Source organism: Saccopteryx bilineata, chromosome 1 (assembly GCF_036850765.1).
Source record: "Saccopteryx bilineata isolate mSacBil1 chromosome 1, mSacBil1_pri_phased_curated, whole genome shotgun sequence".
Lineage (NCBI taxonomy): Eukaryota > Metazoa > Chordata > Mammalia > Chiroptera > Emballonuridae > Saccopteryx > Saccopteryx bilineata.
In genome coordinates this window covers 139773097-139792390 of record NC_089490.1, presented here as the reverse complement: position 1 = coordinate 139792390, position 19294 = coordinate 139773097, and the positions used below count along the sequence as shown (strand labels likewise).

Below are 19294 nucleotides of genomic sequence, written 5' to 3'. Positions count from 1 at the left end.
GCTGTGCGCCCCTCAAATTCCCAGGCTCTGATACGTCAAGCATGGCTGCTGCTGGACATTCTCGAATGTTTCTGTACAAATGTGAGGTGCTGGCTCTAGAGTCATGGGTAGCTCTCAGCACACACCTTGACCCAGGCCACCCACCCTCCTCCCATCCTCCAGGAGATGTGTGATGTCTTAGCATGATATGAGCCCCAGGAACATGCATACACCACACCGATAGGACCCAGGGTGGCAGGGGAGGCCACCTGCTGGGGAGGTAAGAAGCATAGGTGTGCTTGGGGAGGGCTGGGCCCTACCTGGAGATCGCCCCCCCAATTCCCTCCTACAAAGCAGTGCTAGGCTGGGAGGGCTCTGCCACCCTAGTCCAGGTGCGGCTTTCCCATCAACTCCAACCCAGGCTAATGGGGGATGAAGACCCAGCAGGCAGGCAAAGGTCCAGGTGGTGCTCTGGGATTCCTTGGGTGCTGCAGAGTGCTCACATAGCATCTCATCCTCATCTGCCCTCCCCAGCCCAGCTGCTGAGGAACAGGAGGGGTTTCTGGTGATGGCATGACCAGGCTCCCACAGTGAGCAAGCACTGGGACTTTAATACATAGCACGACACTCAAGACAAGAAGGTTGGGTAGAAATGCAGTCTGAACATCCCTCAGTTCAAGAACGTTTGGTTGGTCGTCTGGAAAGTACATATTTGTGTTTCTCCAAAATACTCAATAGTAAGGCCGTCTGGGATTGTTCTGCAGGAGGCAAAAGATAAAAGGGGAGCAGGTTAATGCAAAGACAGATGGCAGTTCCTCCCATCCAGAACCTTCTAGGTGCAGCTGAGTTTACATCCTAAAGATGGGACAGGCTTTAGGGAGGAAGAAGGGGCTCAAATGCAGATAAAGTGGTGGCGGGGGTTGTGGGTGAGACCTGGTCTACCTGGACTGGAAGAGGGACACTTCTGTTACCAGCACTGCGACCCCACTACCGTGGACAGTGAGGACCCCGGAGCCCAGCCAGAGCAACGTGGGGGATGAGGATGCACGTACCAAGGGGTTGGGCCGGAAGCGGTAGGCCAGCATCATCCTCTTGCGGAAGGCCTCATATTCGTCATCCTCCTTAGAAAGCTCTGCTGGCCGATCAATGCCAAAGCCAGCACCATCCACTGTGGTTGTACCCCTGCAGGGGACAATAGGGGATGTGAACAGGGAAGCAGGCTGGTGCCAACAGGAGAACAGATGTTGGGCATGAACTGGGGCAGGAAGGCCTAGCCTGCCTGTCTGCTTAGGCTCAGCAGCAGCAGCAGCTCAAAGTAGGGCTCTGGGGGCCATGCAGACTGTACTAGGCTGGGGAACATTTGCATGGGACACACACAGCACTGCAGGAGGAGGGAAGAGACTAAGCTGGGATAGCCACCAAAGTGTACAGCTAGGCTGGACTCTGGCCCAGGGATAGGACTGGACCCTGGCTCTGGACCTCTGTCTCTGGGACTCCCCACCCCCACCCAGCATCAAGGGCCACACTCACTTGTTGACTGGAGTCTTGATGCCCTGGCCCTCTGAACCGAGCCCGTCACCCTCCTTCCAGCCCATCTTCATCAACATCTGGTAGCCAATGTTCTCCACTGTCAGCTTGAATTCCTTATACTCCGAGTAGTCAGGTTCACGGCCCTCCTACAGGGGCAGGCAGTTGTCATCCCCTGGGCCCAAAGCACACCACCCATGGCCTCATTGGCCACTGGCTCAGACCATGTGCTATTTGCCCCCCACCTCAGACTAAGCTCTTCCTCCTCAGGGTTCCCATGGTCACACTAGCACTCCCTGGCAACCAAGTCAAAAAGACAGGGTGACGGTAACACAGACCTCCCTACCACAGGCAAGAGAAATGAATGAGTCACATGCAAAGAAAAGCCCATGTTCCGAGGGTGATTTGTCACACAGTGTGAAAAAGCTGTGGTCAACTAGGTGATGAGGCTTTGTGCCCATCAGCTATCTCTCCATGTGCACGGGAGGAATGTTGAACTCTCCTTCTGAAAAGCCCAGTCCGTGGGGATTTGTGCCTGAGAAATTCTTTGCCAGCACATTGCGCTTAATTGGCTCCACTGGAAACAGGATTTCCTGAAGTACCAGGAAATGTTTTTTAAAGTGGCAGCTGAGCTATTTGTGAATTCTCCAATAGATGACATCTGCCATAAACAGATGCCGCCTGTGAAACAGGGCCTGCTTCCTCCTGTGTGTGAGGAGGCCACCTGAGGGACAGTCCCAAAGTAGGGCTGATGCCTGGGGACTCCTTGCTCACCTTTAGGGCCTTGAAGGTCTCCATGAACTTCTCTAGCTCATCTGGTGGCAGGAAATCTCCGATGAAGTGCTTGCCCCGGCCCATCTTTGTTAGCTGCTCAGCCCACTCTGACCAGAGAGATAGAAAAAGTAAAAGAAAGAAGGGGAGAGCTACAATGGGGGAGAAAGGCAGCTGGTGGAGACCCTGACCTGCATCTTAATCTCCCAGGGCAGCCCTACACCACTCCTTTGACTCCTGAGGAAACTGAGGCACAGAGAACAAGTCTTATGCCCAAGGCCTTATAAGCAAACAGACAAGTGGGGCTTCCTGCACCATCCAGCTCCCTCCCACACCTGTCCCAGCCTAGTGCCTTGGCGTACCCCGAGTCTTTTCCATCTCCATGCGCCGTAGCTGGTGTTCCCAGGTACCCAGCTCACTATCCACCTCCTCATCGCTGTCGTAGCCATGCTGGTGCTGCTGCAGTGCCTTCTCCCACAGCAGCTGCATGTCCTGCATTGCACGCTTGTGTTGCATGATCATGTCATACATCTGCTGCATCTGTGGACAGTACATACTGTGAGCAGGGCCTGTACCACATGTGCATGGCAGGGACCCTGACTTCCCCTGTGCATGCCAGGGCTCCCTCTCTAGGGCAGGCATGTGAGCAGGGCCTGGAGAAAGTACTGATTCCACAAATCCCTGTGAGAGAGATCCCTCTGTGCCTCGCCTAGAGCTGTGCACCATCATCATGGACTAAATGAGGACAACTTGGGCTGCTGGCCTGAAGGAGGTGGCCAGGGTGAGGCACCCCAAGAACTAAAAGGCCAGTGCCTCTAGTTCCCCAGGGAATCAGCAAAGAGGCTGAGCTGACCATCACATCATTCAGGGCTCCCAGTGCTAGCCAGATCTGTCCTGGACTGGATGCTAGAGGGAACTAGATGGAAAATTTAAGACTATTGAATGGGAACAACCCACAGGCACTATGTGGAATAGCTATAGAGCACTGGCCTTGAGGAAGGACAGGCCAGCATGAGGCAGCACGAGCTCTGGACCCAGCTGCAGGCTAGGGAGGGCCCTTGGGAGTTGGCATGCTGTTGATGGGGAACCTGCCTGCCCAGGAGCCTCTCTGCTGACCATGTAACCAATGTACCACAGGTCAGGGTGGGGGCAATCTATCAGCAGCAGCTGTGGAGCCTGCCCCACCCTCTGGCCTTACCTCCTGCTGCTCCTTCAGCTGTTTCTTCTGGGCATCTGACAGCTCCGTGACACCCACTAGACCCACAGGCTTCCCCTTCTCATAGCCTAGTCCCTTGAGGTCCTGAACTGGAGACAAGACACAGGTCAATCAATGATGGACAAGTGGGTGTGGGGCTAGCCCTACTCATGTAGTGCGAAATCTACTTGTTGATGACACCTAAGGCACCTGGAGCACACAGCAGGGCCCTCACGTCAGTACGGTGAGTCTCTGTGTCACATGAGGACTATGCGAGTCATGCCTTGCACCATCATGTGTACCCACTTCATTCCCATGTGCCCTCTCCAGGCAGGCCCTATACCCCCATGTTGCAGACACCAACACCATATTCAAGAGGTCAGGGCCTCAGCTAATGGATGAAATGGCGCAGGACATTATAGAGCCAGAAACAGGAGAACAGAGATAAATGTGCAAATTCACACACAATGGCTCTTGGAAGTAAGTCCTGTGGTGGACAGACACCCAGAGTAGACATATACAGGTTCCAAGTCTGGTGTGAGACTCAGCTGTGTGGCTCTGCTAGTTCCTTCTGGGGAGGTAGCTAACTGTCCTCATAGCAACTGACATTTCGTTTGGCATCAGCTTTGGAGCTGAGCTGGACTCTAGCAGCACTTATCCATGTGAAGATGCTGTGATGGCTCACCTGGGTGGTAGTAACAACTAGCCCTCAGGCAGTAGCTTCTGGGAGAGAAGCCAGGCAGAGTGGATGAGGAGGCTCCTCCGGGAAAATAGAGAGAGTTGGGTACTCCAGCTCCCCATGGCTGGGCTTCACCAGCAAAAACCAACTGCAGGTGCTTTATAACCCAAGGACTGCACCTCAATCCCTCCTCGAAGGTATGTGGGGCTTTGAAATATGTGGGGGCTCAGTTGAGAGGGCTTTCTATGATGAGTAAATGCAAGTACTTTAAAGTTTAAGGGAGAAATAGAATCTACCTATATGCCATCTACAAGAAACTTACTTCAAAAAAAAAAAAAAGAAAAAGAAACTTACTTCAGTTACAAAGACACAAAGAGGTTAAAAGTGAAAGGATGAAAAAAAAATTCCATGTTAATAGTAATCAAAAGAGAGCTGGGAAAGCTATGCTAGTATCACATAAAATAGACTTCAAGTCAAATAAGGTACAATACAGAGACTCAACGATGAGAGACTGAAACCTTTCCACCTAAGATTAAGAACAGGGCAAGTATACCCACTTTTGCCACTTCCATTCAACACAGCACTGCAAGTACCAGCCAGGACAATTAGGCAAGAAAAATAAATGAGGCAGTGAAATTACAAAGGAAGAAGTAAAACTGTCAGTATTTGCAGATGACATGACCTTATATGAAGAAATCCCTAAAGAATCTATAAAAACACTATGAGAGCTGATAAATTCAGCAAAGTTTAAAGATATATAACACAAAAATCAGTTGTATTTCTATACACTAGCATGTCTCCACCATAAACCAAAGTGAAATTAAAAAAACAATTCCAGCCTGTCCTGACCTGTGGTAGCGCAGTATTGATAAAGTGACGACCTGTAATGCTGAGGTCACAGAAAAAAAAAGTTAAATGTAGAATCACCATATGACCCAGGAATTCAACTCTAGGTATACAGACAGGAGAAATGAAATCAGGGCTCCAAATAGTACTTGTACATGTAAGTTCATAGCAGCACTAGTTGCAATTGCTGAAAGATATAAACAACCCAACTGTCCATCGACAGATGAAAAATGAACAAAGTGTGGTACATTCACACACTGGAATGCTATTATTCAGCCACAGAAGGGGAGGAAGTCCTGACACCTACTAAAACACATATGATATCTGAAAAAATGACGTCAGACCTTGAGATAAAGCCTACCTGACAGAGGCGACGGGGTGGTATCCACATCCCTCTGCACCAGCTCAGCAGGTGGGAGTTCCACCTTGTCTTCCTCAGGCCCCCATCGGCTCTTCCGCTTCCTCTTCACAGTGGCTGTAGTGGCTGCCTTTCCATGGGCAGCTGGAGCTGGGGTGACAGCAGGCGAGGGGGCAGAAGAAGTGGGGCAGGCAGCAATGGGGAGCATAGACCCTGATGGGGCCTCAGGAGGGGGTTTGCGCTGCAGGTAGAGGTCAGGCACCATTTGAGTGCCTGTGGGGCCTGCCCTTGCTTTCCGGAACTCCTCTAACTTCTGGCGGTAGTACTTGTACCCCTGGCTGCTAGGTTCATACAGAAAGCTGCAAAGGAAAATTGGGGAGCACATTGTCAGCTGGGGCAGGACTAGTGTGGGCCTTGCGTAGGCACCCACAGGTCATGTCAAAGTCTCCACCATGATCTCCTGCCCAGGGTCATGTCAAAGTCTCCACCATGATCTCCTGCCCTGCCAGGCCTCAGTGGTTGCTGGCTCTGAGGAACAATGTGACATGCCATGGCCTGTCATGATATTGAGGGTCATACCAAGCCCCTCTCCATCTTTATTGGACACCTGTCACATTGTCATTGATCCCCTGCTTCTAAAGAAAAGGAACGAGCTCCCTCAGACTAGCTCCGAGCTCTGTGAAGCTCTTCCCTCTGTCCTAAAGGAGCACTAACTTCAAACCAAGAAATCCTGAGGTACAAGAGACACCTGGTGCCAGAGAGGGCAGGATTTGCCCCAAACTCCACTGCTCAGAACATCTGTGTTTTTCTGATGCATCATCAGAGGTGTCAGCAGCAAACAGACCCAAAACAAAGACAGTAAACACTGGAACAAACAGAGACCTGGCTTCCAACCCAAGGGCAAAAACCCCATCTTTCTGGAAGCCACTGGTCCCCTCAGTCCCCCAAGGGGGAGTCCTCCCACTGCAAGCTAGATGGCACTGGGTTCAGAGCTGGCAGAGCCTGGAGGTCTCTCTGCACCTGCCTGGCATCTTTTAGACTATTCATGTCCTGAGCCCACAGTCCCACCTCCAGGGTCCTCACCAGAGAAGAGTCACAGCCCAGTTCACGTAATAAAACTTGTGTATATCACAGGTTACATGGCCCTCAACAAAAAGGTGCTAAACCTGCAATCACAAAACTGAAGGGATTGTCATGGTACAGTGTTTTACTACTAAAAAACCAGCATGCAGGCTCAAGAATGCTATAAAATTTCTTTTGTATCAAAGATAACAGAAAGAAACCTCACATACTATTTCTATGTGTCTATACAGAGAGCCAGAAGAGGGTGGAAGGACTTCCAGCCCTGCTAACATTGGTACCTAAGGTAGAATGGAGGGATAAGGAGATGGCAGCATCTTCTTTGTACTCCTGGGTCATGGTACAAGCAAGTATACTCTTCAGAAAATTCAGTAATGGATATTTGTAAAAATTAAAGAAAACAGCCTGACCAGGAGGTGGTGCAGTGGATAGAGTGTTGGACTGGGATGCGGAAGGACCCAGGTTCGAGACCCCGAGGTCACCAGCTTGAGCGCGGGCTCATCTGGCTTGAGCAAAGCTCACCAGCTTGGACCCAAGGTCACTGGTTACAGCAAGGGGTTACTCGGTCTGCTGAAGGCCCACGGTCAAGGCACATATGAGAAAGCAATCAATGAACAACTAAGGTGTCGCAACGAAAAATTGATGATTGATGCTTCTCATCTCTCTCCGTTCCTGTCTGTCTGTCCCTATCTGTCCCTCTCTCTGTCTCTCTGTCCCTGTAAATAAATAAATTAATTAATTAATTAATTAAAAAAATTAAAGAAAACAAAGATCAATAAAATTATTAAGCCTCTAGTCAGGCTACAAAAAAAAGGACACATATTACTAACAATGGAAATAAAGAGACATCACTACAGATCCTATGGTCATTAAAAGGATAAAAAAAAATAATAATAATAAAGAATTACTACAAACAGCTGTATGCCAACAAATCTGATTACCCACATGAAATAAACCAATTCCACAATTTGCCAAACTCACACAAGAAAAAGACAATGAGAACAGCTCTATTTCAATTGAAGAAATTGAATCAGTAATTAATTACCTTCTAAAACAGAAAGTACCCTGCCCAGAACTTCAATGGTGAATTCTACTGAACATTTAAGAAAGAAATGATACCAATTCTCTACAGTCCCTTTAAGAAGATAAAAGCAGAAAGAATACTGCCTAACTCATTCAATTACACTATCACCAAAACTAGACAAATTACAAAAAAACTACAGACTAACATCTCTCATAAACATAGATGCCAAAATCCTCAACATAATATTATCAGATCAAACCTACCAATGTATTAAAAAAATTATACAGCATGACCAAGTGGGATGCATACCAGGTATGTAAGGCTGGTTCAACATTTGAAAATCAAATAATAATTGCCTGACCAGGCGGTGGCGCAGTGGATAGAACGTCGGACTGGGATGCTGAAGACCCAGGTTTGAGACCCCGAGGTCGCCAGCTTGAGCACAGGCTCATCTGGTTTGAGCAAAAAGCTCACCGGCTTGGACCCAAGGTCGCTGGCTCAAGCAAGGGGTTACTCGGTCTGCTGAAGGCCCGCGGTCAAGGCACATATGAGAAAGCAATCAATGAACAACTAAGATGTCGCAATGTGCAACGAAAAACTAATGATTGATGCTTCTCATTTCTCTGTTCCTGTCTGTCCCTGTCTATCCCTCACTCTGACTCTCTCTCTGTCTCTATAAAAATTTAAAAAAAAAAAAAAAAGAAAATCAAATAATATAATCCATCACATCAATAGGCTAAAAAAACAACACACAAGCCCTGGCCGGTTGGCTCAGCAGTAGAGCGTCGGCCTAGCGTGCGGAGGACCCGGGTTCGATTCCCGGCCAGGGCACACAGGAGAAGCGTCCATTTGCTTCTCCACCCCTCCGCCGCGCTTTCCCTCTCTGTCTCTCTCTTCCCCTCCCGCAGCCAAAGCTCCATTGGAGCAAAGATGGCCCGGGCGCTGGGGATGGCTCTGTGGCCTCTGCCCCAGGCGCTAGAGTGGCTCTGGTCGCAACATGGCGACGCCCAGGATGGGCAGAGCAATGCCCCCTGGTGGGCAGAGCGTTGCCCCTGGTGGGCGTGCCGGGTGGATCCCGGTCGGGCGCATGCGGGAGTCTGTCTGACTGTCTCTCCCTGTTTCCAGCTTCAGAAAAATGAAAAAACAAAACAAAACAAAACAAAACAAAAAAAACACACAATCATATCAATAGCTGCAGAAAAATGCATTTGATAAAATCTAACACCCCCAATTGTGATAAAAACTCAGGACCTTCTCCAACTTGATAGAGTATCTACAAAATCACCCACAGCTAACATACTTTTTTTTTTTTTTTTTACAGAGCCAGAGAGAGGGATAGACAGGGACAGACAGACAGGAACAGAGAGAGATGAGAAGCATCAATCATCAGTTTTTCGTTGCGCATTGCGACACCTTAGTTGTTCATTGATTGCTTTCTCATATGTGCCTTGACTGCAGGCCTTCAGCAGACCGAGAGTAACCCCTTGCTTGAGCCAGAGACCTTAGGTCCAAGCTGGTGAGCTTTTTGCTCAAACCAGATGAGCCCGCGCTCAAGCTGGCAACCTCGGAGTCTCGAACCTGGGTCCTTCCGCATCCCAGTCCGACGCTCTATCCACTGCGCCACCGCCTGGTCAGGCCACAGCTAACATACTTAAAATAAACAGAAGCTTAAAAATTCTCCCAGTAAGAACAGGAACAAGGCAAGAATATCCCAGGTCACCAATGCTTTCCAACACTGTACTGGAAGTCCTAGCAAATGTAAAAGAAAAAGAAATTGGTAGCCTGACCAGGCAGTGGCACAGTATATATAGTGGCGGACTGGGATGCTGAGAACTCAGGTTCAAAACCCCAAGGTCTCGCCTGACCAGGCGGTGGCGCAGTGGATAGAGCATTGGACTGGGATGCAGAGGACCCAGGTTCTAGACCCCGAGGTCGCCAGCTTGAGCGCGGGCTCATCTGGTTTGAACAAAATCCCACCAGCTTGAATCCAAGGTCGCTGGCTCCAGCAAGGGGTTACTCAGGCTGCTGAAGGCCCGCAGTTAAGGCATATATGAGAGAGCAATCAATGAACAACTAAGGTGTTGCAACGCACAATGAAAAACTGATGATTGATGCTTCTCATCTCTCTCCGTTCCTGTCTGTCTGTCCCTGTCTATCCCTCTCTTTGACTCACTCTCTGTCTCTGTAAAATAAAATAAAATAAAATAAAATAAAATAAAATAAAATAAAAAACAAAACAAAAAAACCCCCAAGGTCTCTGGCTTGAGCATGGGCTCATCCGGCTTGAAGTGTGGGTTCACCAGCTTGAGTGTGGGATCATAGACATGACCGCATGGTCGCTGGCTTGAGCCCAAAATCACTGGCTTGAAGTTCAAGGTCTCTGACTTGAGCAAGGGATCACTCGCTCTGCTGGAGCCCCCTAGTTAAGGCACATATGAGAAAGCAATCAATGAAAACTGAGATACCGCAATGAAGAATTGATGCTTCTCATTTCTCTCCCTTCCAACCTGTCTGTCCCTGTCTGTTCCTTTCTTTCTCTCTCACTGAAAAAAAAGAAATTGGTATACTGAGAAGCAAGAAATAAAATTGACTTTATTTGCAAATGACATGATAGTCTACATAGAAAATACACGCAGCCCTGGCCAATGGCTCAGTGAATAGAGAGTTGGTCTGGCATATAGATGTCCTGGGTTCAATTCTTAGGGCACACAGAAGTGACCATCTGCTTCTCCTGCCTCCCTCTCTCCCTTCTCTTCCTCTTCCCCTCCCGCAGCCAGTGGCTCAACTGGTTTGAGCGTGGCCCTGAAGATAGCTTAGTTGGTCCGAACTCATCAGCCTCAGGCGCTAAAAATAGCTCGGTACTCAAGCATCAGCCTAAGACGGAGTTGCCAGGTGGATCCCGGTCAGGGCACATCAGGGAGTCTGCCTCACTATCTCCCCTCCTCTCACCTAAAGAAAAGAAAAAAGGGGGAAAAAAATACACAAATAGACATACATATACACAGAAAAAATCCTAAAAACTAGTAAGCTATTATATAGCAAGGTTGTAAGGTACAAGGTTAATATACAGAAGTCAATCACCTTCCTGTATACCAGCAATGAATAAGTAAACTTTGAAGTTAAAAACACAGTATCATTTACATCAGTATCTAAAAATATGACTGGTCAGGGCACACAGGAGAAGTGATCATCCACTGCTTCTCCACCCATCTCCCTCTCCTTCTCTCTCTTACTCTCTCGTCTCCTCCTGCAGCCATAGCTCAAATGAGCAGACTGGCCCTGGGTGCTGAGGATGGCTCCATGGCCTTGCCTCAGGTGTTAAAATAGCTTTGTTGCTGAGCAACGGAGCAGAGGCCCCAGATGGGCAGAGCATCAGCCCTAGAGGGGGGTTGCCAGGTGGATCCCGGATGGGGTACATGTGGGAGTCTGTCTGCCTCCCTACCTCTCTCTCACCTGATACACACACACACACACGAAATATTTAGGCATAAGTCTAACAAAATATGTATAAGATCTATATAAATAAACCTACAAAACTCTGATAAAAGAATTCAAAGAGCCTGACCTGTGGTGGTGCAGTGGATAAAGCATTGACCTGAAACACTGAGGTTGCCGGTTCAAAACCCTGGGCTTTTCTTGTCAAGGTACATATGGGAGTTGATGCTTCCTGCTCCTCCCTCCTTTTTTCTCTTTCTCTCTCCTCTCTAAAATGAATAAAGTCTTTAAAAAATTAAAAAAAAAAAGAATTAAAAGAACTAAATAAATGGAGAGATGTTCCATATTCATGGATAGGAAGACCCTATACTGTCAAGATGTAAATTTTTCCCAACTTGATTTCTAGATTTAACCAAATTCTGATCAAAATGCCAGCAAGTTTTGTAGATGACAAAGTGATTCTAAAATTTATATATAGATACAAAAGACCCAGAATAGCCAACCTAATATTGAAGAACAAATGGAAGACTGACACTGACTTTAAGGCCCACTGTAAAGCTACAGTATCAAGGCAGTATGGTATTAATGAAGGAAGAGATAGACTGATCACTAGAACAAAATAAAGGACCCAGAAATAGCCCCACATAATCATAGTCAACCGACCTTTTGCAAAGAAACAAAGGTAACACAATGGAGCAAAGTCGGTTTTTTCAATAAACGGTGCTGGAACTTGACACCCTTACGCCAAAAAAAAAAAAAAAAAATCTATACACAGATCTCACACTCTTTACACAAAAATTAATTAAAAGTGGATTACAGACCACCTGACCAGGCGGTGGTGCAGTGAATAGAGCATCAGACTGGGATGTGGAAGACCCAGGTTTGAGACCCCAAGGTCACTGGCTTGAGTGTGGGCTCACCAGCCTGAGCATGGGGTTACTGGCTTGAGCATGGTATCATAGACATGACCCCATGGTTGCTGGCTTGAGCCCAAGGTCACTGGCTTGAGCAAGGGGTCACTCGCTTTGCTGCAGCCCCCCCAGTCAAGGCACATATGAGAAAGCAGTCAATGAACAACTAAGGAATTGCAACAAAGAATTGATACTTCTCATCTCTCTCCCTTCCTGTCTGTCTGTCCCTATCTGTCCCTCTCTCTGATTCTCTCTCAAAAAAAGTGGATCACAGACCTACATGTAAAACACAAAAATACAAAGTTTCTAGAAGATAACATAGAAGAACACCTAGGCCCTGGCCGGTTGGCTCAGCGGTAGAGCGTTGGCCTAGCATGCGGAGGACCCGGGTTCGATTCCCGGCCAGGGCACATAGGAGAAGCGCCCATTTGCTTCTCCACCCCTCCGCCGCGCCTTCCTCTCTGTCTCTCTCTTCCCCTCCCGCAGCCAAGGCTCCATTGGAGCAAAAGATGGCCCAGGCGCTGGGGATGGCTCTGTGGCCTCTGCCCCAGGCGCTAGAGTGGCTCTGGTCGCAATATGGCGACACCCAGGAGGGTCGCAACATGGCGACGCCCAGGATGGGCAGAGCATCGCCCCCTGGTGGGCAGAGCGTCGCCCCCTGGTGGGCGTGCCGGGTGGATCCCGGTCGGGCGCATGCGGGAGTCTGTCTGACTGTCTCTCCCTGTTTCCAGCATCAGAAAAATGAAAAAAAAAAAAAAAAGAACACCTAGATGACCTGGGTACGGCAATGACTTTTTAGATATAGTATCAAAGGCACAATCCAAGAAAAAGAAACTGATAAGCTGGATTTCATTAAAATTAAAAATTTCTTCTCTGTGATCCCTTCCTGTTTGTCTCTCTCGCAAAAAAAAAAAAAAAAAAAAAACACACAACAAAAAAACCTACAAAAACAAAACCCCAAAAATGAAACAACTTCTGTGAAAGACAATGTCAAGAGAATGAGAATAGGCGCTGGCTGGTTGGCTCAATGGTAGAGCGTCGGCCTGGCGTGCAGAAGTCCCAGATTCGATTCCCCGCCAGAGCATACAGGAGAAGCGCCCATCTGCTTCTCCACCCTTCCCCTTCTCCTTCCTCTCTGTCTCTCTCCTCCCCTCCTGCAGCCGAGGTTCCATTGGAGCAAAGATGGCACAGGCGCTGGGGATGTCTCCTTGGCCTCTGCCCCAGGCGCTAGAGTGGCTCTGGTTGCAACAAAGCGACGCCCAGGAGGGGCAAAACGTCGCCTCTGGTGGGCGTGCCGGGTGGATCCCAGTCGGGCGCATGCAGGAGTCTGTCTGACTGTCTCTCCCCATTTCCAGCTTCAGAAAAAATACAAAAAAGGGAAGAAAAAAAAGAGAGAATGAGAATAAAAGCCACAGAACAGGAGAAAATATTCAGAAGACATGTCTGTGTTAAGGACTGTTATCCAAAATATGCCAACTCTTTTTTAAAATTTATTTATTTATTTATTGTGACAGAGACAGATAGAGAGAGGTTCAGATAGGGACAAACAGGAAGGGAGAGAGATGAGAAGCATCAATTCTTTGTTGTGGCACCTTAGTTGTTCATTGATTGCTTTCTCATATATGCCTTGACCGGGGGCTACAGCAGACCGAGTGACCCCTTGCTGGAGCCAGAGACCTTAGGTCCAAGCTGGTAAGCCTTGCTCAAAGGAGATGAGCCCGTGCTCAAGCTGGCAACCTCAAGGTCTCAAACCTGGGTCCTCAGCATCCCAGTCCAACGCTTTATCTGCTGTGCTACCACCTGGTCAGGCCAAAATATGCCAACTCTTAAAACTCAACAATAACAAACCCAATTTAAAAATGAACAATGACGTTAACATATACTTCACCAAAGATTTTTATTTTTTTAGGTGAGAGGAGGGGAGATAGACAGACTCTTGCATGCACCCCTACTGGGATCCATCCAGCTGTCTGGGGCTGATGCTAGAGTACCAAACTATTTTTAGTGCCTGAGGCTGATGTGCTCAGACCAATGGAGCTATTCTCAGTTCCTGGACTGATGCTTGAACCAATCGGGCCCTTGGCTGTGGGAGAGGGAGAGGAAGAGAAGGAGTGGGAGGGGGGAGAAACAGATGGTGTCTTCTCCTACGTGCCCTGATTATGGATCGAACCTGGGACGTCATATGCTGGGCTGATGCTCCGAAAGGGCCATACCTCACCAAAGATTTACAGATAGCAAATAAACATATGAAAAGATGCTCCACAATTAAACAAACAAACAAACAAACAAACCAGAAAACCAACAAGAAAAGCTGCTCCACATCATATGCAATCAGGGAAATATAAATTAAAACAACAAGATATTACTCCACACCTATTGCAATGGCCAAAATCTAGAATACTGACCAATGCTGGTGAGGATATGGAGCAACAGGAACTTTCATCCACTGCTGGGAGAATGTACATAGCACAGCCACTTAGGAAGTCAGGTAGGTGCTTTCTTACAAAACTAAATAGTCCATACTATCTAGCAATCACACTCCTTGGTATTTACTCTAAAGAGATAAAAATGTATGCCCACACAAAAACCTTGACCATGAATGTTTATAGTAGCTTTCTTCATAACTGCCCAAACTTGGAAGCAACCAAGATGTCCTACGTGAATGGATAAACTGTGGTACATCCAGAAAATGGAATATTATTCAGTGCTAAAAAGAAATGAGCTATGAAGCCATGAAAAGGCATGGAGGAAACTTAAATGTATATTACTAAGTGAAAGAAGCCAATCTAAAAAGGCTACATACTATGATTGCAATTATATGATATTCTGGAAAAGGCATAACTGCCAAATCAGTAAAAGATCAGGGGTGCTCAGGGGTTAAGGAGGAAGTAGGGGTGAATAGTCAGAACATAGATTTTAGGAGATCACTCCTCTGACAGGAGTGATCCTCCTCCTTCCCCTTTAACCAAAGTTAATACTTCAGTATCTTTTCTTCTACTCTTTTTTTTCAGTGCAGATTTATTTGAACAGAGCTGTGGTTCCAATTTCTATTTCCTAATTTTTAAAAAATATTTTATTTACTGATTTTACAGAGAGGAGAGGAGTTGGGGAGTGAGAAGTATGAACTCATAGTTACTTCACTTAACTGTTCATTGATTGATTGTTGTATGAGCCTTGACCAGGCAAGCCCAGGGTTTGTTGTTGTTTTTTACAGAGACAGAGACAGAGTCAGAGAGAGGGATAGATTAGGGACAGACAGACAGGAACAGAAAGAGATGAGAAGCATCAATTATCAGCTTCCCATTGTGGCACTTTAGTTGTTCATTGGATGCTTTCTCATATGTGCCTTGACCGGGGGGGGGGGGGGGCGCTACAGCAGACCGAGTAACCCCTTGCTCAAGCCAGTGACCTTGGGTCCAAGCTGGTGAGCCTTGCTCAAACCAGATGAGCCCGCGCTCAAGCTGATGACCTCAGGGTCTTAAACCTGGGTCCTCCGCATCCCAGTCCAATGCTCTATCCACTGCACCACCACCTGGTCAGGCACAAGCCCAGGGTTTTGAACTGGCGACCTCAGCATTCCAGGTTGATGCTTTATCCACTGTGCCACCACAAGCCAGGCTATGTATCCTGATTTTTAAAAACTTTTTAACCCAAAAACATAAGGCTTTCTCATTAGAATGCAATGAAATGTGTTGGCAAAGGCAGTTCCACTGACCCACCTCCTTGCCTCAGTTTCCTCACTTGTGAGAAGCCAGCACACTAGACTGTTGTGAAGAACAGGCTCACACAGGTGACGAGATGCAGTTACAGGTTAGCCCACAAGGTTGGACATTGAATGTCTGCCCTATGTTTCATGTGGATGATGCTGTATTTAATATTATTTCTGGGGACAGCATCTCCAAAGTGGGATAACTGGTATAGACTGTTTTCCAAAACACAGTCACTGGGTTGTGCCTGGCCTACAGGGGGAATCAGGAGGCAGGGAAGGGCTAGAGCAGCAAGAACACAAGGTGGCTGTTTGATTTGGGGAAGAGAGGAACTGCCCCACACCTGACCCCACATGAAGAATAAACAGTCCCTTGGTATGAACTTGCATGCCCTGACCAGGTCTGATACTCAGTCATCTCCCATTCGTTCCTCCCTGGTGTGTGGAGTACTATCTGTGATCCTTCAGCAGCTTGTCTTCAGTCCTTCAGCCAGTTCTCTGCTGGGTGCCCCAGGCTCCATCCTCACCCTAGAGACCCTACCCCACACACACACACACACACACAGAGCTATTCCTAACAAGCTGGGCATACGCCAGTGATAGCCCAACTAGGGGTGACAGCCACATGGAGGGTCTGGGGGCACCTGCACTGATAGTATTTCTTGACCCCCTGAGAAAAGTCTGAGCCTTATTTGCTGAGCTCTGGACCATCTTGCCCAGGATAGCCGCCTGGGCTCGAGGACTTGCACAGAATTCCATAACCTCACTTGCTTTGCCTGAGAAATGTTCATAGTTCCACTTATAAATGGCAGTAAACTAAGTTCCTGTTTAAACAAACTTACTTAGGTAAATTTTTTAAAAGGTGCAGTGCTTAAAGTAAACCCGTAACTAGACACTGGTTTGCTTGGTATGGAGTGGTGGCTGGTATCACAACATCCTAAGGAGATCCTAGGTCCTTGGAGCTCCTGACCCAAATAAGCCACAGTCCCCTCAAGTGACACCTGAACTCGTTAGCAGCCGTCCCCAACCCTCCTCTGCCACAACCTTCAACCTGGAATGACCAATCACTCTCCAGAACTGTAGCCAGTGATCCTGGAAGCACAGTCAATGCCTCCAAAGGCTCTCAATGAACACCTCAGCCTACTGGGACCTGGCCCTGCCTGGTTCAACAGCTTGTCTGCACTGCATGCCAGTGCTCACCTTTTACCCCAAGCTATGCTGGCACAGTGCCTGCCATTTCAGCCGCTTCACTCCTGTGTGGCGGTCCTTCTGGACACCCTCCGCTGTGCTACATCTAGCTCCTGCTGGCTCATACGTAGGAGACACAACTGGCTGCTTGGCCAGCATCCACTCCCCTTCCTTCTTCCTGAGTCCCTGATAGTGTCTAGAGCTTCTGAATCAATCAGTCCAGGTTGCTGCTTCACTTGCACTGTTTTTTTTTTTAATGTTTATTGTATTGATTTTAGAGAAAGGGAGGTATGAAGAGGGAAACAGAAGCAGGAATATCGATCTGCTCTGACATGTGCCTTGACTGGAGATCAAACTGGCCACCTCTGCACTTTGGGACGATGCTCTAACCAACTGAGCTATCGAGCCAGGGCACTCCTGAACTTTTTGTTACAGTCACCAACATATCTCCTCACTGACTGAGTGGGGACTTAAGTTACTCATGACCAAAAATGTCCAGGTGCATCACCACACACTTGGTTAGGCATCTGCCTCACAAAGCCTCTGCCAGTTCTGCCTGCAATCGCAACTGTTGTCCCCCGTCCCAGCCTCCCCAAGCAAAAGGCAGGTGCTAAACCTATCGTATTGAAAGAATAAGTGAGTGAAAAAATCTAGCCTGAAAGGCTGGGGTGTGACTTTGTGGCTGGGGTGCCAGGCTGCTTGTTCATCCCCTCTGTGGAACCTGCACATAGGCTAGAGGTTCTCGTTCCTCAGAGCTAGTGGTACCACATTCCTGCTTTCTTGTTATTCCCCTTGTTGAAAAGATGAGACCCTAAGAACATTCTGTGAGGTTCTGTTGGAGGGTCTGGCCTGTCCCCAGGCTGGGGCCACTGTCTCTATTACAAATAGAGCTGGGCAAATACTGGAGACTTTCTCAATGAGGCTCCTGGAAAAACACAAGGCCCCAAAGGCCTGCACACCTGCCTCAGAGATGACTCAGGATACTCGTGCACTTGGGGAGTGGCAAGGCTAGACTTTGGGGTCAGAAACTCCTCGAGTTGAGTCCCAGCCCTCCAACTTTTCGCCACAGAACCCTACTGTCTCAGGGCCATGCCAAGCCCTCAGCAGGGGGTGGAGGGGCTTGTGACCAGGGTAAGTGGTCTCTTCCCTGGCGGGGCCCCCCTTACCTGAATGCCTGGTTCTCGCGATTGTTCTGAAGGGCGATGGTTTCCACCTCAGGACCCCCATCTGCTATGAACCTGGCCAACTTTTCTGCAAGGTTCTTAACCTCTTCATCCTCTGGGGGTGAAACTTTAAGCAGGCTGTCAGTACTGAGCTCAACTCACCACACCCAACAGCCTAATTTCTGCTAAGAACCCCAAGGGCAACAAGAGGGGTTTATTTTAGGAACAATGCAAAGAAAAACAGGCAAATGGGAATCAGATTATTGCACTGGGACTAAAAAACAGAATAATATTACAACATATTTTGAGTCCCCGCCCCCTGCCCCTTGCCACCCAGAGATGTTGAGAGACCTTGGACACATGCTAGCACATGGGAGGGGAAAGTGAGGGAAATTCTGCGTCAGGGCCAGAGCGGAGATGGGAGCCCCCACTTTGGTCTTTCTGTGGGGGGCTGCCGTCAGGTCACATGGGAAGATGAAAAGTGGCCCTCCTCCTGGGGAGGTCAGGGCAAAGGCCTGCAGGACACATGATGGACCAACCTCTGTGGTCCATCTCAGGCCTAAACATTAATCTCTACCACCCACCAACACTTGGCTGAGGTTTTTATCACAGCCGGAGACCAGTCAGCCTCTTCCCCATCCCTACACTCATTCCATCAGGATCTTACCAGCTGATCATTCTCTTCCCCAGCCCACTTGGGCCCCCGCCCCAACTGTCAGGCACTACATTTGTCTCTAGGGGTGGTAGGTGCTCATTAATGCTGGTTAAAATGACCATGAACCAACAAGCTAGCTTACCTTCCCTCAGCCCCCTTTGTGTGTACAGGACTGAACTCCTGAACACAACCTTGACCTTGCCTCACAGACCCCTCCTCCCCACGCCTCAGAGCATATGCAGGGAGGGTGGCGCCAGCCCCAGCTTGACCCTGGCTGCCAGGGAGGGCACAAACCTAGGGTATCAGTACTACCCCATGTCACACCACCCTCCAGAAACCCCAATTCCACACGGGGCACAATTTGCCCAAAATCTCCCACCTGCTCCACCCACCTACCTTTCTGAGAGCTTGTCTGCAACTTTTGTGCTTCCTTTCTTATCTCAGCCACCTTCTTTCTGTAGTAGAGGAATTCCCTGCTATTCTTATCATGCAAAAACCTGAAGAGGAGTTTTGCAAAACAGAGAAAGGAAGATGAGCGATGAGGACGGGTAAACTTGTGCAGCTTCTGAAGACATGTTATGCAAAAGCAAGCTGACAAGCAGAGACACCTTGACAGGGTCCCAAAGTAAGCCTTTGCACCACACTGGTGCCTCTTGCAACCTTTGATGTGAGTTAGAAAGTGCTTGGAACAGTGTCTGGCCCGTGCAAGCAAGCACCCAGTCCCAGCCAGCCTCAGTCAACATGAGGGCCTTACAAGAATATCTGCATGTACTACTG

General features: G+C 48.4%; 1 protein-coding gene across 1 annotated transcript in view; it reads right to left on the bottom strand.

Moving 5' to 3' along the window:
- Window positions 1-570: 570 nt before the first annotated feature.
- The window catches only part of SUGP1 (SURP and G-patch domain containing 1), a 31359-nt gene continuing 12635 nt past the window's right edge, over window positions 571-19294 (bottom strand). The window contains exons 6-14 of the mRNA XM_066268391.1: window positions 18914-19014; window positions 17866-17989; window positions 5359-5714; window positions 3476-3582; window positions 2640-2817; window positions 2281-2387; window positions 1510-1655; window positions 1032-1161; window positions 571-737 (exon numbers count right to left, since the gene is read on the bottom strand). Coding sequence (XP_066124488.1) covers window positions 711-737; window positions 1032-1161; window positions 1510-1655; window positions 2281-2387; window positions 2640-2817; window positions 3476-3582; window positions 5359-5714; window positions 17866-17989; window positions 18914-19014 — 1276 coding nt within the window. The 3' untranslated portion in view covers window positions 571-710. The remainder of the gene's footprint in view (window positions 738-1031; window positions 1162-1509; window positions 1656-2280; window positions 2388-2639; window positions 2818-3475; window positions 3583-5358; window positions 5715-17865; window positions 17990-18913; window positions 19015-19294) is intronic.